Here is a 25,774-nt window from a genome sequence, read left to right as displayed (position 1 = left end):
AACAAAAATATGAGATGATTACTTACCGAGACTCCAAGAAACGCAATAATTTGCTTCTAAATACTTTAAATACAAAAGATTTGGAGAAAAAAAATTAAGCATGTCAAGGAAATGAATTCATCTGAAGATAAGTCGAGGTAGCACCACAACATTTTTTAAGGCCATGGCCAATTCATAGATAAAAAAACAAAAAAAATCACTTAATTTAACATTTTAATCTGCATTTATGTGTACACCACATCATTTATCTTAGAATAACTGTAATAGATATTATTTATTCGTATTTTTAAATTGGCGTGTTTAAAATACTGCGTCATTGACCCTTACACAACTGATTTCACTGTAATGTAGTAACGTATTCTAAGGAAACAAAACATTTTCAAGAAAATGTGGGAGGTGCCTGACCGTCCAAAACTCCCCACTACAAGAAAGCTTTTGTGCGGGTGTTTATTCTTGCAAATTTATGAAGGTCCGGTTGGATTAAAAGCAGTTGATCAATGGCCCAAAGAGAAAGTGTCAACAGCCTTTAAAGGCTCCTATACTTTAAAGACCCAAAAATAAAATTCTGTCATAAATTAGTAAAAAACAATACAAGGCCTACACTCTTAAAATAAAGGTGCTATATAATGGCATAGAATAACCTTTTTTGTTTAAATGGTTTATGGGAAAGAAAGAGGTGGTTCTTTAAGGAACCTTTGACTGAATGGTTCATTGTGGAACCAAAAGTGATTCTTCTATGGCATTGCTGTGAAGAACCTTTAAAGCACCCTTATTTCTAAGATTGCAGGCAAACCTAGACAAACCAAAAAGGAATGATTTTATTAATCAGATTAGTTTGTCAAGAAGATACTGAAAATGTCCATAAGGTCTTTTTTGACTTCTTATTCTGCATGACTCAATCATTGCATTAGATTTCTTGTCATATAAACCTAAATAAATTACAGCTGTTTCATTGGAATTCAACTTTTTATTACATTAAAAATTATATATTTGTGGATGTTTCTTCAACCATATCTTAATTACACATATATATTCTCAGATATTATTTTGAGATATTTTCCTAAATGTAATTCTTCATAACCAGAACAGCATGTGACATTCATCCTGCAAATAGACAGGAGCAACAAGACCAGAGGAAGAATATATTCAGTTCCACTCTGTTGTATCCATAATGAAGTTTATTATGAAATAATGATATAATGTTCTTATTTCAATCAGATCACCAAATCAAAAATATTAAACTGATATTTTTCTTTGTAACATAATAATACTTTCATGTGGCACTTAGTACACACGTGTGACATATTTCTTCCATACGACCCTCTTGCATTTTTTCGTGCCCTAAAGGGTCTTAAAACACTCCAGCAGAAATTCTAAAATATATAAAGAGGATCAAGATGGGAAAAATATCACACTATAATAGAATAAATAATGTTTTATAGCAATACTTTAAATATTGTGATTGGACTAAATACTATCTTTTGAATCAGACAAAACCCGAATATACAGAAATGAAATTTTGCACAAGTCCCGTTAATGTAGGACAAATATAAATAAATAAATACTATGTGTAAATGATATATACATATTATATATATAAATGATATATAATATATATATATATATATATATATATATATATATATAATCAAAACAACAAAAAATGTAACTATATCATGCTAATTCTAGCAGCCATAACCAAATTTGCTGATTTAATTTGCGCCTGAGAAGTCACATGGGGGGGTACCAGCTCATGGGGTTGGCATTGCCACATGCCAATGTACCTGTTTGAGGACAATTTGGCAACCAGACTATTTTGGCACGTTAGAGATGAATTGGCACATCACTAGGAGGTTGATCGGCGGGATTACAGTCATCTTGTTCCATAGATTGTTCCTCATCCAAACGGATATCTGTTGAATTCCTCAGATGGAAACAGGGCTTGGAGGCGGTGTTGTTCTCACCTTAGTGTAATTAGCAGGAAAGAAAATCTGAGTAATATTAGTAAACATCTGATCAGGTTCTCAGGTCTGATGTCTGACTGTGCTGACCACGTCTGAGAGGAAACAGCAAAGAAGCGAAGGCTCTCATCTAATCCGGGCTACAACGGTCCACAGTCCAACTAGACTTTTTTATAGCAGAACCATTCTCCTTTAAAGGTGTCCCGGGTCTTTAAAGCTCCAGCAAACCAAAATGACTTCAAGCCTGATCGATTGAATTGATTGTAGGTAAATGTCAACGTGGTTCTCTTACATCCACTGTTCCTGTAGAACACGATTGGCGTGAGAGAATTTGTCACCGTTTCGCTGACCGTAATACGCTGCTCTTTGAGACTTTGACCCGTACGAATAGAGTAACACAAACAAAACTTCCTGCAATGACCTCATGCAAAACGAACCGAAGAGTGCAACAGGATCCATCCCGTAAATAAAAGGTGAGGTTTTGTCCAGGCTTGAAATGTTGGGAAAACACATGATAATATGGAACTTGAGACCAATAGAGAAAAAGAGAGATCGGGTGAGAAAGAATGCCCTGAATAGTCACAGTGCACGGAGGAACACCAGGGCGGCGCGACACAGAGCAGAGTCATTACGGTGTTGTAGTGCTTCAAAAGGTGAAAATCTCTAAATTGTGTGTAGAGAAGAAGAAACAACAACAGAAGATAATCCTTATTTCATCATTTAAAACCTCTCTCTAAGAGAAGAGTGCTGAGGAAGAATAAAACGTGGTTGGGTTCCAAGAGCGTGTGTGGATAAGTTTTATTTTTAGTGAGTTACAATATATAGTGTGCAGAATTCAGTGCCACCTGCCCAGCGAGATGTCCCCACAACCCCAGAAAAAACAACAACCGGTAAACCCCCGTAAAACGAGGTCCATCCTCTCTCATGTAGTAGTTTGTGTGTCGTGTCGCTCCTCCTAACGTCCGTAGATATATCTTAAATAGAATAGTGCTTTTCCAGAAATACAGAGGCTGGTGTCTCCGTCCCCTGGTGGTTGTGTGGTCTATTTTTTAAAGGGAGCTAACCGACTGAAGTTCTGCCAGAAGGGAGATGTGCTGCGTTTGGACTCGTATTCGTATCCGTCGGCCTGCCCGTCGGGGAGGAGGTACTGCCCAGGGTTCATGGGGTCCAAAGGGGGAGGGTATGCTGGAGGTACTGACCGGCCCATACCTTCGGAAGAGGAGAACACACAAAGATCAATTGGAATTGGTGCTTTATGCTGCTGATGGATTTCTGTGTCATTTTAGAAGAATCAAAGACAACAGTGACCCTGGACTAGTTAACCATTCATAAGTAGCACAGGTATAATTGCGTCAATAGCCAACAATACATTATATGGGTCAAAATCATCTGTTTTTCTTTTATGAAAAAAATCATTAGGATGCTAAGTAAAGATCATGGTCCATGAAGATATTTCGTAAATTTCCTACCGTAAATGCATCAAAACTTATTTTTGTGAATGGATCCAGCAAAATCTCAAACAAAAATGGCAGCAAACACGCCTACAAACTTTGCTCGATGCTGCCCCCTATTTGGGAATCACCCACTCAAGTTTGGTCTCTTTGTAAAGCTTAAATTTTCAGCTTTAAAGAACATCCCACAACGTCATTGCAGTGCTAAGACAATAGAGAGCGTTAAAACAAACCTGTTTCTTCTTAGCAACGACCTGCTACAGCGTCTCTGATGGACAACTTTAAAGCCGATTTCCTCAATATATATATATGTATATATACACTCACCTTAAGGATTATTAGGAACACCATACTAATACTGTGTTTGACCCCCTTACGCCTTCAGAACTCCCTTATTTCTACGTGGCATTGATTCAACAAGAAATGTTGGCCCATATTGATAGGATAGCATCTTGCAGTTGATGGAGATTTGTGGGATGCACGAAGCTCCCGTTCCACCACATCCCAAAGATGCTCTATTGGGTTGAGATCTGGTGACTGTGGGGGCCTTTTTAGTACAGTGAACTCATTGTCATGTTCAAGAAACCAATTTGAAATGATTCGAGCTTTGTGACATGGTGCATTATCCTGCTGGAAGTAGCCATCAGAGGATGGGTACATGGTGGTCATAAAGAGATGGACATGGTCAGAAACAATGCTCAGGTAGGCCGTGGCATTTAAGCGATGCCCAATTGGCACTAAGGGGCATAAAGTTTGCCAAGAAAACCTCCCCCACACCATTACACCACCACCATAATTGCATTAATGAGAAATTTAACAGGTCTCCTAATAATCCTTTAGGTGAGTGTATATTTTGCAGCCTCAGATTCCTGACATTCAAATAGTTTTATCTCGGCCAAATATAGTACAATCCTAATATTATATAAAATAATAATATATAAATGACTGACCCATTGTGGTCCAGGGTCACATTTATATTGTCTAGTTGCTGTCTCTCATGATGAACATTTCAAGGGTCTTTGCATCAATCAACACAGGCTCCAAATAGCGTCCTGCTTTCAGAAAATGTTCTTTTATAAACAGTAATGTAGTCTAAACTGTAAGCAGTATGCAGTTGCCAAGCAATGTGAATTAATATAGAATATGTGGACACAGGTGCGTTTATAGTCACTTGAATGTGACTCATCTGATCAGTCAGAACAATGCATTTTATTATTAGAATTATATGACATCTGGACTCCACTTCTGTATAATCTCAGGTAACAAGCAACGGGCTTAAAACATTGGATACCTTTCTGTTTTGTGACTCTCCTAACGGTCAGGGCAGCTTGCCTCTTCTGATACTCCGAGATTTCAAACCCTAAAGGCACAAAATGACAGACAAATAGATGAAATTACTTATGAGAATGTGGGAAAGCACAACATTTTGCTTCCCGTTGACATTATTGTAGTCGGTTCAGAATAGATGAAAGTTCTTACCAATCTTCTCATCTTCTTGCACCATTTTTCTTTCCTCCTGAAACGCTCGGAGCCAACGGATTTTCTCCTCCAGCTTTTTGGGCAGAAACAGATGGATCTCGTCCGTGTCTTTGTTGACCAGTTTGAAGGCATTCTTCACGCTGACGTTAAAATCATCGTCTCGACCGTCGATGGCGTCGATGACCTCATACCGATCCATTTCAATCCGGCCTTTATAGTAGAGAATATCACGGCGAATGAGATCCTGTATAAGGCGGAGACAAATTATTATGCCGTCTGTCGTGAGTAAATCATCCCTGTTTGCTGGTAAAAGATCCAGACAAATTCTTGAGAGAATGAAGCTACTTTAGTGAAGATTCATTGATTTGTCGGTACCAACACACAGCATCTGCTGGCTTCTACTACCTCTAATATAACCCTTTTCCATGATAATCGCTGCACCGACCGGACTCATCCCCCCACCCCCACCATCCCCGCCCCTTAAAACTCTCTGAACGTCACAGCCACTTCAGCATGTTTAAAGTCTGATGATTAAAGATGCCTGCACAAAACAAACATAAATCATGTGTGTTTATGTCTATCTTCGCTTTAATTGCACATATTCAGTCTGGCATGGACTTCACAAGTATTTGTGAAACCTGATGACACACACTATTCAAACAAGATCTGATAATGTTCCAAAGAGCACTATGTGTGCTTCACTGGAAGATAATAATACGACCAATTTAAAAAAAAAATGCTTATTTGTGACCCTGGATCACAAAACCAGTCCTAAATGATATTTTGTAAATTTCCCATTGTAAATATATAAAAACTTTATTTTTGTGTGTGGTTGACCTGCTACAGTGCCTCTGATCAACAACTTCTGAGGCAATTTTCTCAACATTTTGAGATTTTTTAACGGTTGTATCTCAGCCAGATATTCTGATATTCTAACAACTCATACATCAATAGAAATCCTATTTATTCAGCTTTTAGATTATGTAGAAATCTAAATTTCGAAAAATTGACCCATAAGACTATTTAACACAAAATCAACACAAAATGAAAAAAACACAAATCTCTTAGCAGAATGCAACACTATAAACACAACTATGTCTTCAGAGGTGTATAAAGACCTCACACAATGAAGCGTTATGTTCTTATTATCTTAGAATGAGCTATTTCTATCTACATACACCACAGGTCCCCTTGCATTGAATTCCCCATGTTGTTTCTACAGTAGCCCTAAATGGACAAACTGCTCTACAGAGCGTGTTTCGTAAATTATCTCCTTCTGCAAAGAAGCGAAAACGTGCCAACATCTTAGTCCTGTGTCAGCCACCGAAGTGCTTCGACAGGGAAGGGTGGAGTGAGCCCTTGGTTGCAATTCACAACCTCACCACTAGATACTGCTCAATTTCATACACTGGACCTTTAATATTATATTTGACATCCTGTTTTATATCGCAGGATTATTTACTGGACACGATAATGTGTGCTAGCCGGTTATGACATAAATGCGTGATGTCAAATCAGTCTCTTGAGAAGCAATTGTGTCTCTTTTGTGCATGCGTGAGATCATCCCAAAGAGAGCTGTTTTTGCACCTTTGTGAAGAGACACAAAACTGGGTCATGTGCTTTGAACTTAGTTTTTTTAACGACAGACACAAACACTTTATACCTCCAGCAACAATCTTTCAGAAAACACAAATACATCTTCCTCTGTCTCTCTCTCTCTCTCTCTCTCTCTCTCGATTCTTCTCTCTACATGTCATTCCTGATCTTCTTTTTTATCCGTCTAGAAGCATCACTTTATATTCACTGGTTTCGTTTCCCTTATTTTTTCACCCATGTGTCCTACCTTCTTGCAGAGGACCATCTGATGATCAAACAAAAAGAAGATTCTGGTTTGGCTGCGCCCGTACGGTTGATATATCCAGGACATCTCCCCAGTGTACACAAGCTCTGAGCTCCTGTCCAGAATATCTTCACCCTGCAGGCACACAAAACACGACTGATATTATATTTATCATAACGGGAATCTAAGACTATACACACTCTCCACACAAACAAAATCTTAGACATTTAAAGACTAAATAACATACAGATGAATAGTAACACAGCAGCTTATAGCCAGTTTTCATTGGTTGGATTTGTTTCTTGTTTTTAATCTCTCTTCTATAAATGTTTGTTTGTTTAAAAGAGTATTTTTAGTACTGTTATTTGGAAAAAAATTAGAGACAATTTCGAATTTTAATTTAATCAGCATTTCTAGATTTATTGTGGCCATTCCAGTCCAGTAAATTTTAACAAAATCAAACCTGTGACAAAGACATCAAACAGCAACGTGAAAGACTGACAGCATGACAAGACACATGAAAACTTTGAACTTGAATATAATCTTGTTGTCTTTGCAGTATTTTTTATTTAGAATTATGGGGAAATATTGTTGGGATGATTTTACAATGCTACCCTGTCAGATAGTCCTACCAATTTAAAATAAGGACATAAAATAAGTTTACAGCGTAAATACCTTGTCAGAATATACTACCAGCATAAAAGAAACATGTAGGATTAATTTACAGCGTAATACCCTATCAAATTGTACTACCTGTATTAAATAAATATGTAGAATGATTAAACAACGAAAATACACTATCAGATTCCCGTAGCAGTATAAACTAAACATGTAGGATGATTTAATAGCACAAAAAAAATGACGGGTAAAATGAAACTTCAGGACACTGGCCCTGACTAAGTGAACTAAGCGGCCGCTTAGGGCATCACCTCCACTAGGAGGCCCCAAGAGCACATGAAATTACAGCTTTCTGGTAACATATTCACATCCAATTTCTCATGTATGGTCATACACAAAAAAAAATTGTGGTGTGTGTCAAAATTTGTGTGGCTTTAAAAGGGTGTTCATAAAATAGATGCAAATAGATGCATTGAACGCAAGCTTTGTATGGTCTGTGCTCAAAATGTTAAGGAGCAGTTCATCTGAAAGCCGACCAAGTGAAATTATCAAATGTTTTGACGATCACAATACACTTGTAATGCAAGGTTTATGTGATTTTGATTTTATGACATTCATGCATCCCAGACACAGCTACAACAAATAAAATGGGGTGTGTTAGATTTAAAGTGTGCATGCAAATAATCAAACATTGACATTAGTCGATTGTATAGGGGGTACAGGGGGTCCCAAAATAAAATGATGCTTAGGGCCCCAAAAAGGCTCGGGCCGGCCCTGATCAGCACAATTTAAAGTATGATATTATTTAGTTGCAGACTCTTTAAAAACAAACTTCTCAAAATACAAGTCACATACCTCCCAGTCCAACACCGAAGCCTGCCATTGGGCGATTTTGTCGATGTTCTCAAGCCGTCGTTTACGTTCGTTGATTTGCTGAGTGACATTTCTCATTACAGCTAGTGCTGCAGCCACATACCGATAATCACTGACGGATGAAAAAGAGGAAAACAAGGACTGTCAAAATGATAAGTGGAAACCAGATATGTCACTCTATAGCAGAATTTCTTATTAACGCCATAATATATTTTATGGAAGCATCCCATAATATCTGCATGACTCGACGTGTGTGTTTACCTGTGTTCCTGTACTGTGTATTTCAGTAACTCTGCCAGCTGTAGAGGGTATTTGCAGATTTTCTGGACTGGCGTGAGCAGGTAGCCGTCGATGGCGATGTCAATCATCTGCTGGACTAGTCGGCACGCTTCGAAGAAGTGCTGGTACCTTGCATCTCTCATTAGACGTGTGAGCTCCATGCAAGCGTCGACGTGGTTGTTACAGTATTCAGAGTAGATCCAGAATCCGTCTTGCTGTAAATATTCAAACACATTAGTTTCTCTCATTATATAATGGTGTTTGTCTATAGGATCTGTGTTTGTTTGTGTACAGACGTGTTCTAAGAAGCAGGGTCCGATCTCGCTGAGATGAGGCTCCTCCGTGTTGAATTGTTTCTCTAGATCTCTGACGAAGCTCAACTGAAATCTGTAAATGTCCTCGATGTTCCCGAAAATCACCCTCAGCTGATCGTCATTAAACATGTCTCTTCTCTTTTTACACTGACGGAGATAACCCTAAAACACACATACGCAGATTGAATTTGTTCAACGAAGACAATTCCATGGAAATGTCAACCTTAAGGTGAAAGAAATCACGTTTCTACCCAAGGTTTTCACCCTTCTGATCGGTCAAATGTCAATATTTGGTGCTTTAAATACCCACGTGAAGTCTCAACATTTATAAAGCATCTTTTTTGGTGTCTTTAAAGCAATTTTCTATAGCTAGCCACATCCGTACGGTCCGTTTTCGTCATAAATGTTATAATCTTTGAAGAGCAATTAGTTGTCTATTTGTCAGGTATTTGTACAAGTATATTGTCTCTCAAAAAAGCCCACATTGATTTTTCCCTCTTTTAAATAAAAATGTGGTGTGCATATGTCTGGACTCTGGTTTAGTAAAATATAAACATATACTGTAGGTAAAGTTCAATATATTGCACATTGTAAAAAGCGCTATATAAATAAAAGTGGTTTGAATTCAAGCCACATCGATAAATCACATACTTAACATGCCATGTTTTTTTGGCCCACCAAAATCATGTTATTAGCTGAACATTGTATGTCTTTGATGTAATCATGACAAATGAGATCTACTTAAGAGTACATTACATGAGATCATGAAAATGACATTTCATGCCGTGTGTAATGTTGCCATGTTTGAATATAAGCAGTCTGCCAAGTTGTAAATCCGAAGCTGAATGAATCACAAATTTATTTGCTTGGAAATAAAGGGAGTCAACTCTGAATCACTCAAACGACTCATCCCTAGTCCGATTCAGGATCCGCCGCGGATTTACGTCACTACATATAGTCTCTGCCTGCGTTTTGCTTCGACTGCCCGTGAAAACTTCACTCTTCTCCCTTAAACACTGTAGCTCGCGAGCCTCATTCGCGGCAGATCAATCACATCAGACTAGGCTAGCAGAAAGGAGGGGATTAGACAGATGAATCAACGAACAAATCATTTGAGAGTCAGTAAAGAAGTAAAGTAAAAATAACTGCCTATTATTACAAAATAATAGTGTTTTTACACCTTCTATGTACATAAACTTGTTGTTGGACACTTCATAAACCAAATTAGGACCTTATAAAATCCCTAGTTATGTACTCTTTAAATATCTTAACGCAGTGAAATTAAATAAAAAAAGGTTAAAATTTCCCTCTGGTAAATCAGCTTCATGTGTGTGATTGTTACCTCACAGATGTCCTTTAGGTGCTTGATGTAATGTCGTTCTGTGCTCATGATCTCATTGATGACATTGGCTCTCATCTGGTCTCGGTTCTGTGTGGGCTGGCCCAGGCACAGGCAGTCGGTGCTGGGGTTGGGACTGGCCTCCGCGTGGCCGTTCTGCACCTCGCTGGAGCTTTCGGCAGCCTCCACCGCAGTGTTTTCCTCTTGATTTACCCATAACTAAAACACACACATTAAGACAAATGTGCCTTGATCTAAGAGCCCTGTTATTATCAATTCAAGCAATCACAATAACTGTGCTCTCATTCGATTAGCGTTTGGCTCACAGCATACCGAGTTAACAGCATGGGTGCGTTCATAAAAGGTTATTAAAGTTCTCTAAATGGGGCTTTAAAAGCATCAGAGGTTACGCTGATCTTGGAGAAAGTCACAGCGACGCCCTCTGGTGGCACTAATATGAAATGCGTTACGCCACATGAGAGGTTATGCTGTAAACATGTAGGAAGGCCATGAATAAATGTGGGTTTAGACCTGGGATATATCTGCCGAGACAAACACAGATAAGCCGGGAGAGGGGAACAGAAGGAGGGTGATACAGATGTGTGCGGTTGGTTGTATGGCTGAGAGAACCGTATGCGATTTTATTTGTCCTCATTATGTAACGGATCATTTGCTTTCCCAGGTGAGGCGACTGATGTGAGCACACATGCGTGCACTTACAGACTCACTCTTTCTCTCTCTCGCTCACACACAAGCCCACGTAAATACTAAAAGATTTGCATGCCTGCACACCTAAGCACACAATAAAAACACGATTAGACAATAACACACACATGTATTATTCTTTTAAATCATGGTGAGGTCTCTCTGCTGACTTCTATATATTAAATGTTATATTGTAATATATACCCCAACCCAACAGCTCCCCCTTAAAGTGACAGTTCACCCAAAAATGAAAATTCGGTCATCATTTTCTCAACCTCTTGTCATTTCAAACCTTTATGGCTTTCTTTCTTCCGCAGAACACCAAAGAGGATAATCTGAAGAAAGTTGATAACCAAACAGCACCGGACCCCATTCACTTATATTGTATTGTTACAAAACCAATGCAAATCAAGAATTTTTTTCCAAATATCTTCTTTTGTGCTCTGAGGAAGAAAGAAAGTCACACTGATTTAAAATGACAAAAGGGTGAGTAAATGATGACAGAATGTTTTTTGTTGCTTCTTTGCATGTAAAATCTGTTAAAAATGATGTGCATTTCGCTTGATGCTATATCCACGCCACGACCAAGATGACTTCCATACCGGACAAAGCAACCAAAAAAAGTAAAAAAAAAAAAAAAAAGACTTTGAATGTCTGTTAAGCTGTTTTCCCACAATGACGCTGATTTTAGGTCTTACCCTCTTAAAATCTGACTCACACTTTTACTGACCTTATCCGCAGTCACAAGCGCTTGCAAAATGTAATAAAAATAGATTCTCATGAATACACAAGTCTGTCACAGAGTCTGTTTACCCTGAAACCATCCAGAAAGCTCTGTCACTCTCTCTCCTGTCACAGACACAGAGCGTGACTCTCTGTTACTTTAGAGTAATGGATACGATGTCTAATCTCTTGAAGGATGTTAAGATCTCATTAAAATCTCGAATCATAATTGTATACCTAGAAATCTTCGCTGAGCTTCTCAGTGCATTAGCCCCGGGCTTGCTGTCCTTCCTCATCCTCATCAAAACAATGAGTAAGTTTAGTGATCCTGTTGTCCGAGTATACAACGTTTGCGCAAGATGCCACGCTTGTCTGTTTGAAGCAGTCAAGGGATTACAAGAACAATAATGACGCAGATGTTGCACGGGCAGACGAGCATACACCTGCGCACACACACGGGTACACTTCCATCTTCTCTTCCCATCCTCTTAGTGTCCAATCTATTTTAGCCTCTCTCCCCGTCTCTCTCACCCTCTCCTCCGAGAGCAATCTGTTTTTTTTGTCTGTTCTTGTCTTCTGTCCCCTAATGAAAAGTGACGTCTCATTTTATGCTTCATGACTCAACCTCACTGAACAGTGAAGAGAAAGACAGGACAGCGGAACAGAGTTTACAGTGTTAAGGTGTCAGTGTCGTACACTAACCATCAGCCTCCATGATGTTGCTTACATGAATACAACATTTATCCATTTCTTTTACCTGAACACTCTTTGACTTTACTGTATTTCTTTGTCTTTAAGGTAGCAACAGACCTTTTCACTCCAAAAATGAGAAATATGCGAATATTTTGACAGTCATCCTAAAATTTTAATTCCTTCATCATTTCCTACCCTCGGGTTGTTCCAAATCTGTAGAAATTCATTTGTTCGGTTGAACACGGATAAAGATATCTGGAAAAATGCTTGTAACCAAACAGCTCTTGGCCACCATTGACTACCATAGGAGGAAAAATGACAATGGTAAAAAAGTGCCCCAGAGCTGTTTGCTTTCCTGCATTCTTTAAAAAAATCTTCTCTTGTGTAAACAGAACAAATACATTTATAAAGCAAATTCCCCTACTGTGATTTAAGATTTTTAGATTTTTGAAGACTTAGATAATGTTTTTATTCAGTGACCTACAAAATCTGACAGTGGCATATGAAGGAATTAAGTAATCAAATGAAATCTGTCATAAAATCATTGGAGAATTTAAACTGGTCAACTGCTCGCGCAAACCACTGTGTAATGAGAAATCACATCAACTTTAATGTCAAAACACAGCAACTCAATGTGCATTTGCTTCAATGATTTTTAGATCTTTCTAGCCTAGTCTTCTGTTTTATCTGAAACAATAGAGCAAAAACTATTTATTCATTCGAACATTAAAGGGATACTCCACACAAAAAATTATATCGTCACCATTTACTAACCTGTAGAAATGTCTGTTAAACACAAAGCAAAATATTTGGAAAAATGTAAGCAACACCATAGTAGGAATAATGATATCATTTTATTTATTTGTGTAGAACACGACATTAAATATATTGAAGAATTAACGAAAGCAAATAATTCTAGAGCACCTGGTGTCCCAGAATGTCAACATTTTTCTAAATATTTTTCCATTATGTTCAACAGAACAAAGAAATTTCTACAGGTTTGGAACAACTTGGGGGGGAACTAATCCGAGACACAAAATTTCATTTTTGAGCTGAGTAGCCCTTTAAAAAGTTAATTTATCTGTGAATATGTTTCATTTAAATTCATGCACTAAACCTTCTGATTTCTGAACATTCTGGGTTGAAACAAACCAGCGTAGGTTAATTCAAAACCTAACAGTTGAGTTCGACTAGATTTTACACAACAAATTGTGTACCCTCAGAAAAGCGAACTACCATTCCATTCTCAAACTAGACTTGCTTGTGCTTCCCGCACTCCTGCGCCACAACTAAATCTATGATGCCATGGAAAAAAATAAATGTAAATGTTATACAAAAAAGATCCTACCAATGGAAGACTGGGTACAGTCAAATTCAATATCAGTGAAATGAAGACACATCTTTCAAATGTGTTGCCATTGCTGTCTGTGCAATCTATCCTCTTAGCACAAATGTGTCAAAATGTCTTATAAATGATGGAAGATCCATCAGTGGTGGTGAAAGGGTCAACGTGAAAACTCCTAATATGATGTTCCTGTAGCTCGATTGGTAAAGCACTGTGTATGCAGCACAAAGTCATGGGTTGGATTCCCATGTAACATACATACTGAATAAAAGCATCTGCCATATGCGTATATTTATACCGTTTTAACATTACCAAAGATTCTGTGGCCTTTCATAATAAAAATGCCACTGCTTCCGCCGTACATTGCTGTATTTCCTATGCAGGCACACCTTGTGTTGTGCGTGTGTGCTGCGAGTAAACAGTGAGCAATGATTTCTGATGACATATGAGCTCCAGGTCTCAGCAGGAGAGAGATGCCAAACCTGCAGGCCAGCGGCCCAGCGCCACCAACTGGTGTGACATAACGCCCTCAGACACTACCGCTCTCTCTCTCTCTCTCTCTCTCTCTCACATACATATTCCTTTTCTGACTGTCTCCTCTGTTCCCTTCTCAGGTTGTATAAGAGATACCCAAAGGGTCAGAATACAACAGTGCACAAATATATATATATATATATATATATATATAAAGTGTGTGTGTGTTAAATATGCATGTCTGAGTGGACACAGGTGATATTCTCACACCTGTCATGCCCGAGAGAGCGGCTTACACAACCTGCCATCTGTGTGACTGTGTTTGGGGAGGAACAGGGTAACTGTTAGAAAAGAGAAAAAAAGAAGAGATAGCAAGAAAGCAAAAGGAGAAGTGAGGAATGCACTTAGGCAGCTATACGTACATATCTGAAGTTACCAAGTTACATAAAAGTCCCATTAAAAAGCACTCCACCTTCACCAACATACTCCTTTCACACACATCTCTATCCTCTATCCTACATGCTTTCACTCGTGACCCGCACTAAAAGGGTTTCTGTTCATATTTCAGTGCTGAAAGTTGGATTGAGAAAAGCGAAGCGATAGATCCACAGACTCTGTTTCCAGTTATGCTATTCGGTCAACTCCAGTGAGTTTACGATTCAGAGAAAGCATTGTCTGCATCAATAGGGTCACCAAGCTTGGATAGTTAAAAATACCATAGTGGAATAAATGAACGTCTTAAACAATTTAATAACGATATTCATTTTTTCAAAGGAGTAGTTCACTTTCAAAATAAAATTTCATGATAATTTCCTCACCCCCATGTCATCCAAGATGTTTATGTGTTTGATTCTTTAGTCGAAAAGATGAAAACATCTCCATATAGTGGACTTCAATGGACTCCAAATGGTTGAAGGTCCAAATTCCAAGTTTTAGTGCAGCTTTAAACGATACCAGACGATGAAAAAGGGTCTCATCTAGTGAAATGATCGATCATAAAAAAAAAGTAATTACGTATAACATGAAGTCATGAACGGGCATCGCTGAAGAGAGCAAGGCAAGTATTTGTGTTTATAAACAGACCTTTATTCATCGTCTGGTATTGTTTAAAGCCGCACTGTATCTGTCATTTTGACCTTCAATCGTTTGGAGTCTATTGAAGTCCACTATATGGAGAAAAATCATGGAATGTTTTCATCAAAAACCTTCATTTCTTTTCGACTAAAAAAAAACATAAACATCTTGGATGACATGGGGGTGAGTAAATTATCATGAACATTTATTTTAAAAGTGAACTGCTCCTTTAAGTGCAGAGAAATCCCCCCAGGTGGTAAGAGGCAAATTTAGGTGTGTGCATATTACGAACTGTTCTTCTCACATAATGTTAATAACGTATTTTACTGCAAAGCTGATTGAAAATGCTTCTATTCATAATCTTTGTACGGATTCTTGTTATTGACAAACTAACATTTAAAATAAACAGACAACACACATTTTCACATTCTATGTATAAGAGGGTTTGTCATAAGATTTGATCCCTTCCTATGGACGTTAACTAGGATAAGAGAGAGTAAAACGGCTGACTGTACTGATGTCGTTTTCTGCTGTGTTTTTGTTTATAAATCCCACCCCAAACAAAAGAAGATGTAAAAAATATGGTCAAAAAAGCAAATATTTACATGGTTAAATTTTATAATTCTAAAAAGAAACAGTACATTGACAAAATCTTGGTCCTCAACATTTTCTGACAGACCCAAGCGGTCATCGACACTGCCATGGATGCGAAGCGGAGCGACTGTGGCGACGGGAACGAAACGTTGGAACACAGCGACAGCATGTGAGCAGGAAGCGATGGGATGCATTCAACGGTAAAACGGTAAGCAGTGGTTTTGGAAAAAACGCACCTTAGCCGTGGCGTTTGTGAGGCGTGATGCAGCGACAGGGTTGATATAAAAAAGCTGTTTGGTTTGAGGGGGGTGGGACTCCACCTTAGAGAAACAACAACATCAACACAAACAAGAGTTTGGGTACAAGCTGAGGATTAAAGGGAAGAATATGACCTCTTCTGACAGAATATGAGGGAAAAAATCTGCATTAGTGGTGTATTACTAAATGTGCCAAATGAAAATATTATGCGGATTGATGTCAATTTCTTCATCAGACCTGTACGTCTCATGTTATTTAACCAGCTTTACACGATTACAATTTAGATCCCTAGCATTTCTTAAGGGGACAGTTCACCCAAAAATAAAAACATCCTCATGTTGTTCAAAACCTCTATATGACTCAATCTGAACACAAAAGAAGATATTTTGAGAAATGTCTCAGAGTTACCAACGTTTTTCGCAATAAGTCATACAGGTTTGGAATGACATGATGGTGAAAAGATTTTTGGATCATTTTTGTCTGAACTATCCCTTAAACTGTACAGCTGTGTGAAACAGGTGAGGTTATGCAGGTGTGTGTTATACGGATATGTTGGGCAGGTGTGTGTTAGACAGGTGAGTATGCTGGGCAGGTGTTTGTTAGACAGTTAAATGTTAGACTATCCATGTCTGACTCACCCTGACGAAGCTGGCGGGAAACCAGCCCTCCTCATCGTCGATCTGACCCCACCACCAGTCCTTATTGGAGGCGTCCAAAACCTTGATGACGTCACCAGCCTTGAAGGCCAGCTCCCGGTCAGCCATGGTCACATGGTCCCATACTGCCTCAGCATTCACGACAGAGCTCCCACTGACCAGCTACAGGAAGAGAGAAGACACAGGACGATACACAGTTATGTAACATCAGAAACATTCTGGATTAACATCAAACAGTCACATGCTGGGGTCCACTTTAAAGTCAGCTCTGTTAAACCAAAACTGACAAGGGTGTTGAGATGTATCACTGCTTTAATGCTACATCGCATTTGGGTTTGCTTTGCTTTTCTTCAATTGATTTGACTTAGACCCCAGCTATGAAAGAAGCATTGGCAAACAAGCATACAAACATTTAGCTCCTCCCACAAAAAAAGGACATGTCCATGTTTGGGTGTGCTATGAGTTTGTCCAGTCACTGGATAATCACACGGTTGGTATTTGGGAGTGACAATTGAATTTATTAACAGGTGTGATAATCCCATTTTCATATTTGTAAATAGAGAGAGAAGTGGATTGAATCGACGGGTAATCAATGTCAATCTAAATTCTATAAATATCAAAACTTTGTATTGCACTTTAAAGGAACATTTAAACCAAAAATGTTGTATCAAGTTGTATAAATTTATTTGTTCTGATGAACACAGAGATCGATATTTGGAAGAATGCTCGTAACCAAACGGTTTTCGGCCACAATTGACTTCTATTGTAGGAAAAATTGCTTTCTAAATCTCTTTGTGCTGTTGAACACAAAAGAAGATATTTTGAAGAATGTAGGAATGTTAACCGCACTGGAGCGCTTTTCACTACCATTGACATTTTTCCAACTATAATAGTCAATGGGGTCCAAGATCTGGTTACAAGCATTCTTCCAAATATCTATCTCTGTGTTAGAACAAAGAAATGTATACAGGTTTGGAACAAATAGAGAGGGAGAATTTTTGAGAGAATTTTCTTTGTTGGGTGAACTATTTTTTTAAAAATAAAATCCCAAATTTGTATATTTGCTCGATTAGAGGACATAAAACACACTGTGTTGTTATTCAAGTGCAAACTTCTTAAATAATAGTGTTCCTTAGAATATTTCTTCTAGAAGGAGAGAGCATTCTAGTGTGTGTATTTAAAGGGATAGTGTAATAGGGATTGGGAAAATGTTAGCGACTGAGATTTCTGGGGCACCATTGACTACCATTGTAAAAAAACAAAGCATAATGTTTGTTTTCTGTTGAATACAAAATGAGATATTTTGAAGAACTCAGTAAAACAAACAGTTCAACTTTGACTACACTTTTTTTACCAACACCCAAAATCTCAGTTACTGACATTCTTCTAAATATCTTTCTTTGTGTTTAACAGAACAAAGAAACATATACAGGTTTGGAACAACTTGAGGTTGAGTAATTCATGACAGAACTTCCCTTTTTGGGTGAACTATCTCTTTAATACGGATGCGCCAATGTTTAAACAGTTACCGATGTGTGAAATGTGCTGTTTGCAGTCAGCCACAAGCAATACATTCCGCAAACGAAGGTATCTGAGAATGAAGGATTACAAAGCGACCACCCCATGTAAAATAAATCAGCTATTATTAGTCTACTGAAATGACCAGAGTCATCACTTCACAAGCATATTGTTTCAAAGAACACCATTTCTTTAAGCGCTAACTTTATAATGAGGAAAGAATTACCAAGTGCACCTTCGAGCTGATATTTCTTAACGCAGTCTCTCTCACGGTTGCAACATACTTCTCTTTCTCTGAAGGAAACAGGAGGCAGTAGGATTATGCAAATCAGTCGGCAAAACTGCAGTGGAAAAGCTGCGTTTCTGTCCCAGCCACATCAGATCTTACCGGGACAGCTGATGAGGATCACGCATGACGCCTTAAACATCACAACTCATCCGCATCTAATTCTCATGTGAGATATTACCGCTGAAGGTGGCACTGCATGTACTGGAGATGTAGGCTATCAAACACTGCACGCACACAAACGCACCCTGTTAAATGATGTAACATAATATTATCATAATATTAACGTAATATTATCAGATTGGATGAGGATGAATTTAGCAGGATGAAACAGTGTCTCCACCAGCTAAACAGAGCAATCTGTTCATAAACAGCAGTGTGGTAACACTAGCATTAGAGGTCTACCAATGTGTGTGTGTGATTCTGCATATCCTTCTCACGATTTCTCTTGCCTTTATTCCTGCATGAATGAACTGTACTCAGGAACATTCTTTCTTTTGCTCTCTCGCTCGGTTTCTCTATATGCGAATGCCTTCATGCACAAATCTACAGCACTCCTGTCCTTTTGCCAGCAGACAGACCTCACACTCATTAGATTGATTATGTCTCACAGGTTTTTTTGAGTGGGAAGCTCTTTAACTTTTCAATCATTGACGTTTCGCTTAAACTGACAGTTGACCAAAGTTGACAGGGCGAGATTGACAAAGTGGACACGGACATCTAGGATCACACAAGGGGACACTGTCATGTATGGTCTTAAGGGAATTCAGAACCAAATCTCTGGTTCAGCAAGACTTCAACCGTGGATTTTTGAAGTAAATTCTAGTAAAAATCTGTGTCACCAACCTTACTTGATTATACATAGACTTTTGTTCTTCTTTTTCAAGTTTTTCAAAGGGTAAGTTTATCCAACAATAAATATTATGACATCATTTATCCACCTTTATGTTTTTCAAAACCTGTATCTGTATTGTTCTTATGTAGAACACAAAGGAGTATATTTCGAGAAACGTCTTAATGGTTTTGTGTAGGTATGTAACTTTATAAAAATCTCACTGTGCGATACTTGATACCAATTTGCTATAACTCGATATCAATAATATTGTTACATCCCTAGTTTTGTGTGATAGCAATGGAAGTCAATGCAGGCCAATGTTGTTTGGTTATCAACATTCTTCAAAATATCATCTTTTGTGTTCCGCAGAAGAAAGAACATCGTACAGGAATGACATGAGGATGGGTAAATAATGACAGATATTTTATTTTTGGGTGAACTATCACTTTAAGGCCTGCATATAAATGCTCTCTGCTGTCAAACCCCTTTCACACTGAGATCGATAACTATAATTTTTGGCCGCTCTAAATTTGAGAGAATATCAGTATCTACAACACACCTTTAACAATAATAATACAGAGGAACAATATCATTGTGGCCAACTTTACAGATTTTTTAGCTGAACAATGAAATACTTAAGTGAAATTTAAAGGACTCGTGCATTTAAAATGAATTGCGGAATATTATGTTTATAGTTATCATTTTGGTACGAATGGGCCTTAAAAGAGGCAGTTTGCATAAATTCTGTATAAATTTCTTTGTTCTGATCATGAACACAGAGATAGATATTTTGAAAAATGCTAGTAACCAAACAGTTATTGGCCACCATTGACTACCATAATAGTGGAAAAATGCATAGAAATGTCAGAGTGAGTAAATGATGACGGAATTGTTATAGTTTGGTGAACTGTCCCTTTAAGAAACCGCAGTCTTCTACAACAAAGCGGACACTTCTCTGGGGGTCCCCAGAAATAGCATTTCTCAATCATATGAGTGTTCACCCTAACGTCTGACACAAAAGACCCATTTGGCCGTGTCCAATAACGTAATATCTCACCCCCGCCCAATAGAACAGGTGATGCAGGTTAGCACACCACTTCTCGCTGGCCGCCATCACTCCATCAAGGTGCTGCTTAAACATGGAGGTGGCCTCTTTAACAAACAAAAAGCTTTAGATGTCTAGACACGAAACGAATGAATCTCTTGCTTTATTCAGCATCGTTGCTGTTTCACCGACAGAACAGCCCTATAATTCGGAGAAATATAGCACACCATTCTTCTCCAATGAGAGGGTGGAACGAAACAGAACATCAGAGGATGCTGCCTCACCATAGACACACACGCACCTGACTGGGGAGGACGATTATGTAATCGGAGTACAGTGGGCTAGGAGTCTAGGAGAGAGAACTAGTGAAAGCACGTGGAGAGAGAGAGAGAGAGAGAGAGAGAGAGAGAGAGAGAGAGAGAGAGAATGCGTTAAAATGCAGCTCTGCTATCTTTAAGAAAGCCTCTCGCAACGGCACACACAAAGTCGTATATCCATTAATTCTCATAATATCTTGCAGTAGGAGATAATAAAAGAAAATATGATCCGTACAGAGAGCGAAGCAACCATGTTTTAAGGAACTATCCAAGTTGGAGCTGCTTAGTGGTACGACGCCGCTTAAGCCTGTAATTCCCTCCATGTTTTGATGTGAATCATCCTGTAAAACATTTTGCAGTTTCTTCAGGTCTAATTTTAGATGATAAATGCTTTAAACCCATGCTGCATCGCCTGCCCACACGGTTTCTAAAACAAATAGAAGCAGAGAAAAAGCACAAAAGCCTTTCAGGCATGAAAAATGCAAAAGATATGCGTGTGTGATACAGCTTATATCAAGTGACTGTGTGTGTGTGTGTGTGTGTGTGTGGGGTGGATTCCCAGCCTATGCTCCCTGTGCAGATGTTTCTAAATCTGGCCATTTTCTTGGTTTTCCCACTCTTTCCCGCATTTACGTAGTCGTATTTTTGGATGCACATGCCTCTCCATGTGAATATACACAGGCCCTGTGGAACGGTCCTGAAACTTCCCCTTCGCCGCAAGATCAGAACCCTCCATGTAATCTACAGGACCCTCATTCCGCAGTCGTTTTTTTACATAAGAGTTGTAGAGATCGGATGCCTTTTAAGATGGCTACGGAGAACAGGATTAGAAGCCGCTTGTGCATGTAAAGGGAATTCCTAACTTTCATTATAAAAGAATGTACATATTCACTCAGAAAAGACGAAAAGTATATTTTAGGGAATGTATATATATATATATATATATATATATATATAGTGAGAGAGAGAGATGGAGATAGATTGATACAGATATAACAGCGAGAGAGACTATTTATTTCATGTTACAGTATAAAAATAGGAAATGTTCCATAGTGTTAAAGGCTTTTCATTGAAGGATACACCTTCACGAAGAGGCATGTTTTAAAAAGTGTTTTACCCAAAGGGATAGTTCACCCAAAAATAACATTTCTATCATTATTTATTCACCCTCACGTCATTCAAAGCCTATATACTGTATGTAGGACTCTTTCTTCTGTGGAAAACCAGAGAAGATATTTTGAGAAATGTCAGTGGTTTTGTGTTCATAAAATGAAACTGGGAACAAAAGTTCTTGGTTACCGTTCTTCAAACATCTTCTTTTGTGTCCTCCGCCAATGTAATTTCCAAGATGATTCATTGTTATTATAAATAACGTTTTAATAGGATTATTAAGCCCAAACATCTTTGAACACTCTACATCGCTAGTCTACAATAACAGACACATCCAACTCGTAAGGAGCGAAGGACTGCGGATGGCGTCCACTAATGCCAATGCAGATGCAAATATCCTGCCATAGCCTGGCAATACAGCATGACAGTGAGCGTTCAACATCCCACACCGGTGCAAACTGATGTCTCAACGCATAATTGCAATGTGTTCTTACAACCACTTCCCATGTGACAATCTGTTAAAATTGTCCGTCTGGTGTTTCTAATATTGGTAAATGTAACATGAGGAAACACATTGATAAATGTGTTTGGTGTGCTAAAGGTTTCATATCATATACAGTAGCAGTCACAGTCAAATGCAAGGTTTACTTTGCGTCAAAGGGAAACAGAGCAGCTAATGTGTGGCAGGTATTAACAGGGTCATCGGTACTGCAGAACGTTTTTTCTAAGTGCTCAAAAATGAAGATCATGTACTGTTTGCAACTACGTTTCTAAATTTCATCAGTAGTCGGAGCAACACACCATCAGTGAAGTTTCAGGTCTAAAATTGTTTCCCCGTGGAGACAGTGAGTCAACGGCTCCTGCACTTCAGTGGGATGCATCCAAACCATTATGCTCCGATGCACAACGAAATCCCAGATCTGCAAATATGTGCTCCCAGCGTGAACACGCCATCACCACAGACATGAGTTCAAGTGCCTGATTCACTTCAAATTCGGCTGATTCATGTTTTAGCTGATGCCAATAATTCCGTAATCCTCTGAATAAGAGAAACCAAACGCCAGTCTTGCAACAGAGTCCAGTAAAGGATAAGCGTGATATAAGAGTAGTTCGGTGAATTCTAATGAGCTTCGACTCACTTGTGGTCAACCCGTGCACATGAAGCACATGCGGCGTTATTGAAACAAACCATCAGGTGCATGTGTTTAAAAGCGACGCCTTTTGTTTACAATGTAGAATAAAGCATGGCCTCGATTTATGACCATTCAGGTGCAACACAAACATTCTGTCAAAGCTCCTTAAAGGACAAAATGTGTAACATGATATGGGTCAACAGATCTATATTGTCTCCACTGTAAATTAAACTCACTTGAGAACATTGTGTTAGCAGTGCAAAGTTTGTGGGTATGATTCCCAGGGGATGCACAAAACATTTACATGTATGCATTTGGCAGACGATTTTATCCAATGCGACTTACATTGCATTATCCAATACATAGGTATGTGCAATCCCCTGGGATGGAACCCACAACCTTGCGTTATTAACGCAAGGCTCTTAAAACGGAGTTACAGGAAAGCTAATAAATGTATAACTTCGTCCAAAACGCGTGTGATAGATGCAAACGTAAAGATGTTTTAACACATAACAGTTTGATGGTGCATTGGAAACGAATGCGAGTGCATGCACGGCAAAGCGAGTTCGTAGGATGGGAAGACAGGGTCTCCCCTGTCGTCAGTCACCTGTGAGTCTTTGCTAAGCCCGAATGAAAATGTGTTCACTGACACACATCAACAGTTTTGAAAGAAAACAAAATACACGAAGGTCCTTTCACGTGCGCGTGTTGGACGCCGCACAAGGCCTCGAGTGCTGTACGCCAGCATCACCGTCAACGCACCTGCACTTCAAATGAAACGTTACATCGGCCTGCGTCGGATGTTTTTTTGAATCTAAACCTTTTTCTGTTCTCTCGAAAGCTTGACAGAAGCCAAAGGCGCGTCATTACCTGCCCAAAGCATAAATGTCTCCCTCGACCGCGAACGAATGAGCCAAAAACGGCGCTCGCGATTTGGCACAAATAAACTGCGCACCGCCGATCACGTCAGTAAAACAAACGCAGGCGCCGCTCTCCGGCACTTGACTACAGAACTCCGCTGCGCTCGGGCCGTTCACAATCAATAAACGCGAAACGCGTATTCGCATCGGAATGAACCTCGAAGCGCCGCAGCAAACACTACGAATTTTACGCACACGCATACCAACGCAAATCGCACTCCGATCAAAGGTGAGCGGTTTATAACGAGGCGCGTCAAAGTAACGGACACCGTGACACGTTTACGAGCGCAAAATATACCAACGTCATGGACATGCCCGAGGCGGCGCTGAGATGCTGGGTATCCCCCCTCTGTCGCGCGCTCGCTCCTTGTCTCCCGTTTCCATAGCACTGGAGCGGTGCGAGTCTCTCCGCGCGGGCGGCGGGCAGCATCCATTAGCCGTTTATGCAACGCAACCTCTCTGGTGAACAGTTCAATCAAAAGAAAACATGACATATAACTCTCCATCGCAGATACGACACCCTCTTGCTATCGCTTTGATAGCGACCTCTATTCAGAATGTGTATATCCACCATCGCAAAAATAAGACTTAACACCCCCTCCCCCCTTTTTCTAGCCGTCGGTAAGCCTGAAGAATGGCGCTCTTGGGAGCATCACCGGAATCACAGACAGCATCACACTCACCTTCATCATCCTCAGGGTCAGTCCTGGTCCTGGATCTGTGTCCTTTCCGCAGGTTCGAGCCCCCGACGCCAGCTGCGCCCCTTGATCCGCGCCCCCGTGAGCAACGCGCGGTGTAGGGAAGAAAAACGCACGTCCGGTTAGGTACTGTTCTGTTCTCACGGTGAGATGGGAGTCTGCGTATCACTCTCTCTCTCTTTCTTTCTCTCTCTCTCTCTCTCTCTCTCTCTCTCTCTCACTCTCTCTCTCTCTCTCTGAATAGAGCTGAAGCATGGGCGGCGCTTACTGCACACTGCACACACATACACGGAGGGTCCGACCATCAGTCAAAAGCAGGGGTGCTTTCCTTTGCTATTGAGAAGGCTACAAACACTACATAATCATAAAAAAACAGCAGAGGATACGAAATAATGGTGAACTATTGGCTCCCAGGGACTTACATCATCATCATCATCAGTGCAGGAAAGAAAATGTACAATAAGCAAAAAAAAAGACCTGGACAAAAATTGCATACTGCTTTAGATCATTCAGCCATTCAGAGACAACCAGACAGGACAATAAACAATATATGTTTAACACAACCTGACAAAATATACAATCCACCATTGTGTTTATGGAAAGGCTATATAGGGATATGCTTAAAATAGTAAAAGGCTCAAGATGAATTTTACCATCACATGAAAAACCAAATAAATGTAGCCTAATGTTTTAATCACAGCTTAATTTTTTCCTCATTCTCATTACAGCCGTCCTTTACTTGACTTTGATTAAATTCAGATTTTAAGTTGCATGCTGCCCTGCGATGGGTTGGCACTCCATCCAGGGTGTATCCTGCCTTGATGCCCGATGACTCCTGAGATAGACACATTCTCCCCGTGACCCGAGGTAGTTCGGATAAGCGGTAGAAAATGGAATGGAATGGAAAGTTGCATGCTTAAATGTCTTAAGAAATTAAAAAATATAAAATACAAGAAAAAAAGAATAAGTGAACACCCACAGCAATTCCTTTTTTATGTTTCAGAAACAGAAAAAATCGCAGGTGTTTTTAAATTGAACTGTCCATTTTTCTTTTTTCTGTGTGCCTTGCTCTGATTTCTGCTCTGACATCTAAACTGATAGTTCACCTCAAAATAAATATGATTTTATTATTTACCCGCCCTCATGTCATTCCAAATCTGTATGACTTTCGTTATTGTGCAGAACACAAAAGATATTTTGAAGATCGCTAAAGATCGCTGACTGAAGATTACTGCC

At 39.3% G+C, this 25,774-nt stretch overlaps 1 protein-coding gene across 3 annotated transcripts; it reads right to left on the bottom strand.

Annotated features, from left to right (window-relative positions):
* Window positions 1-1,061: 1,061 nt before the first annotated feature.
* On the bottom strand, window positions 1,062-24,857 carry arhgef9a (Cdc42 guanine nucleotide exchange factor (GEF) 9a). Of its 3 annotated transcripts, XM_056746177.1 has the most exons (11): window positions 24,524-24,855; window positions 16,659-16,838; window positions 15,999-16,082; window positions 10,158-10,373; window positions 8,798-8,977; window positions 8,484-8,716; window positions 8,205-8,334; window positions 6,735-6,866; window positions 4,892-5,135; window positions 4,704-4,772; window positions 1,065-3,170 (listed from the first exon to the last, which is right to left on the bottom strand). In XM_056746177.1, the coding sequence occupies exons 1-11, from the start codon at window positions 24,530-24,532 to the stop codon at window positions 3,004-3,006; spliced, it is 1,644 nt and encodes a 547-aa protein (XP_056602155.1). In that variant the 5' UTR covers window positions 24,533-24,855; the 3' UTR covers window positions 1,065-3,003. The 3 variants fall into 3 exon arrangements, with proteins under 3 accessions (XP_056602156.1, XP_056602155.1, XP_056602157.1); XM_056746179.1 differs by lacking the exon at window positions 15,999-16,082 and having other exon boundaries at window positions 1,068-3,170; window positions 24,524-24,854; XM_056746178.1 differs by lacking the exon at window positions 15,999-16,082 and having other exon boundaries at window positions 1,062-3,170; window positions 8,484-8,977; window positions 24,524-24,857.
* Between the last annotated feature and the right edge of the window lie 917 nt (window positions 24,858-25,774).

Source organism: Triplophysa dalaica, chromosome 4, assembly GCF_015846415.1.
Source record: "Triplophysa dalaica isolate WHDGS20190420 chromosome 4, ASM1584641v1, whole genome shotgun sequence".
NCBI lineage: Eukaryota > Metazoa > Chordata > Actinopteri > Cypriniformes > Nemacheilidae > Triplophysa > Triplophysa dalaica.
This window is presented reverse-complemented; position numbering and strand designations above follow the sequence as displayed.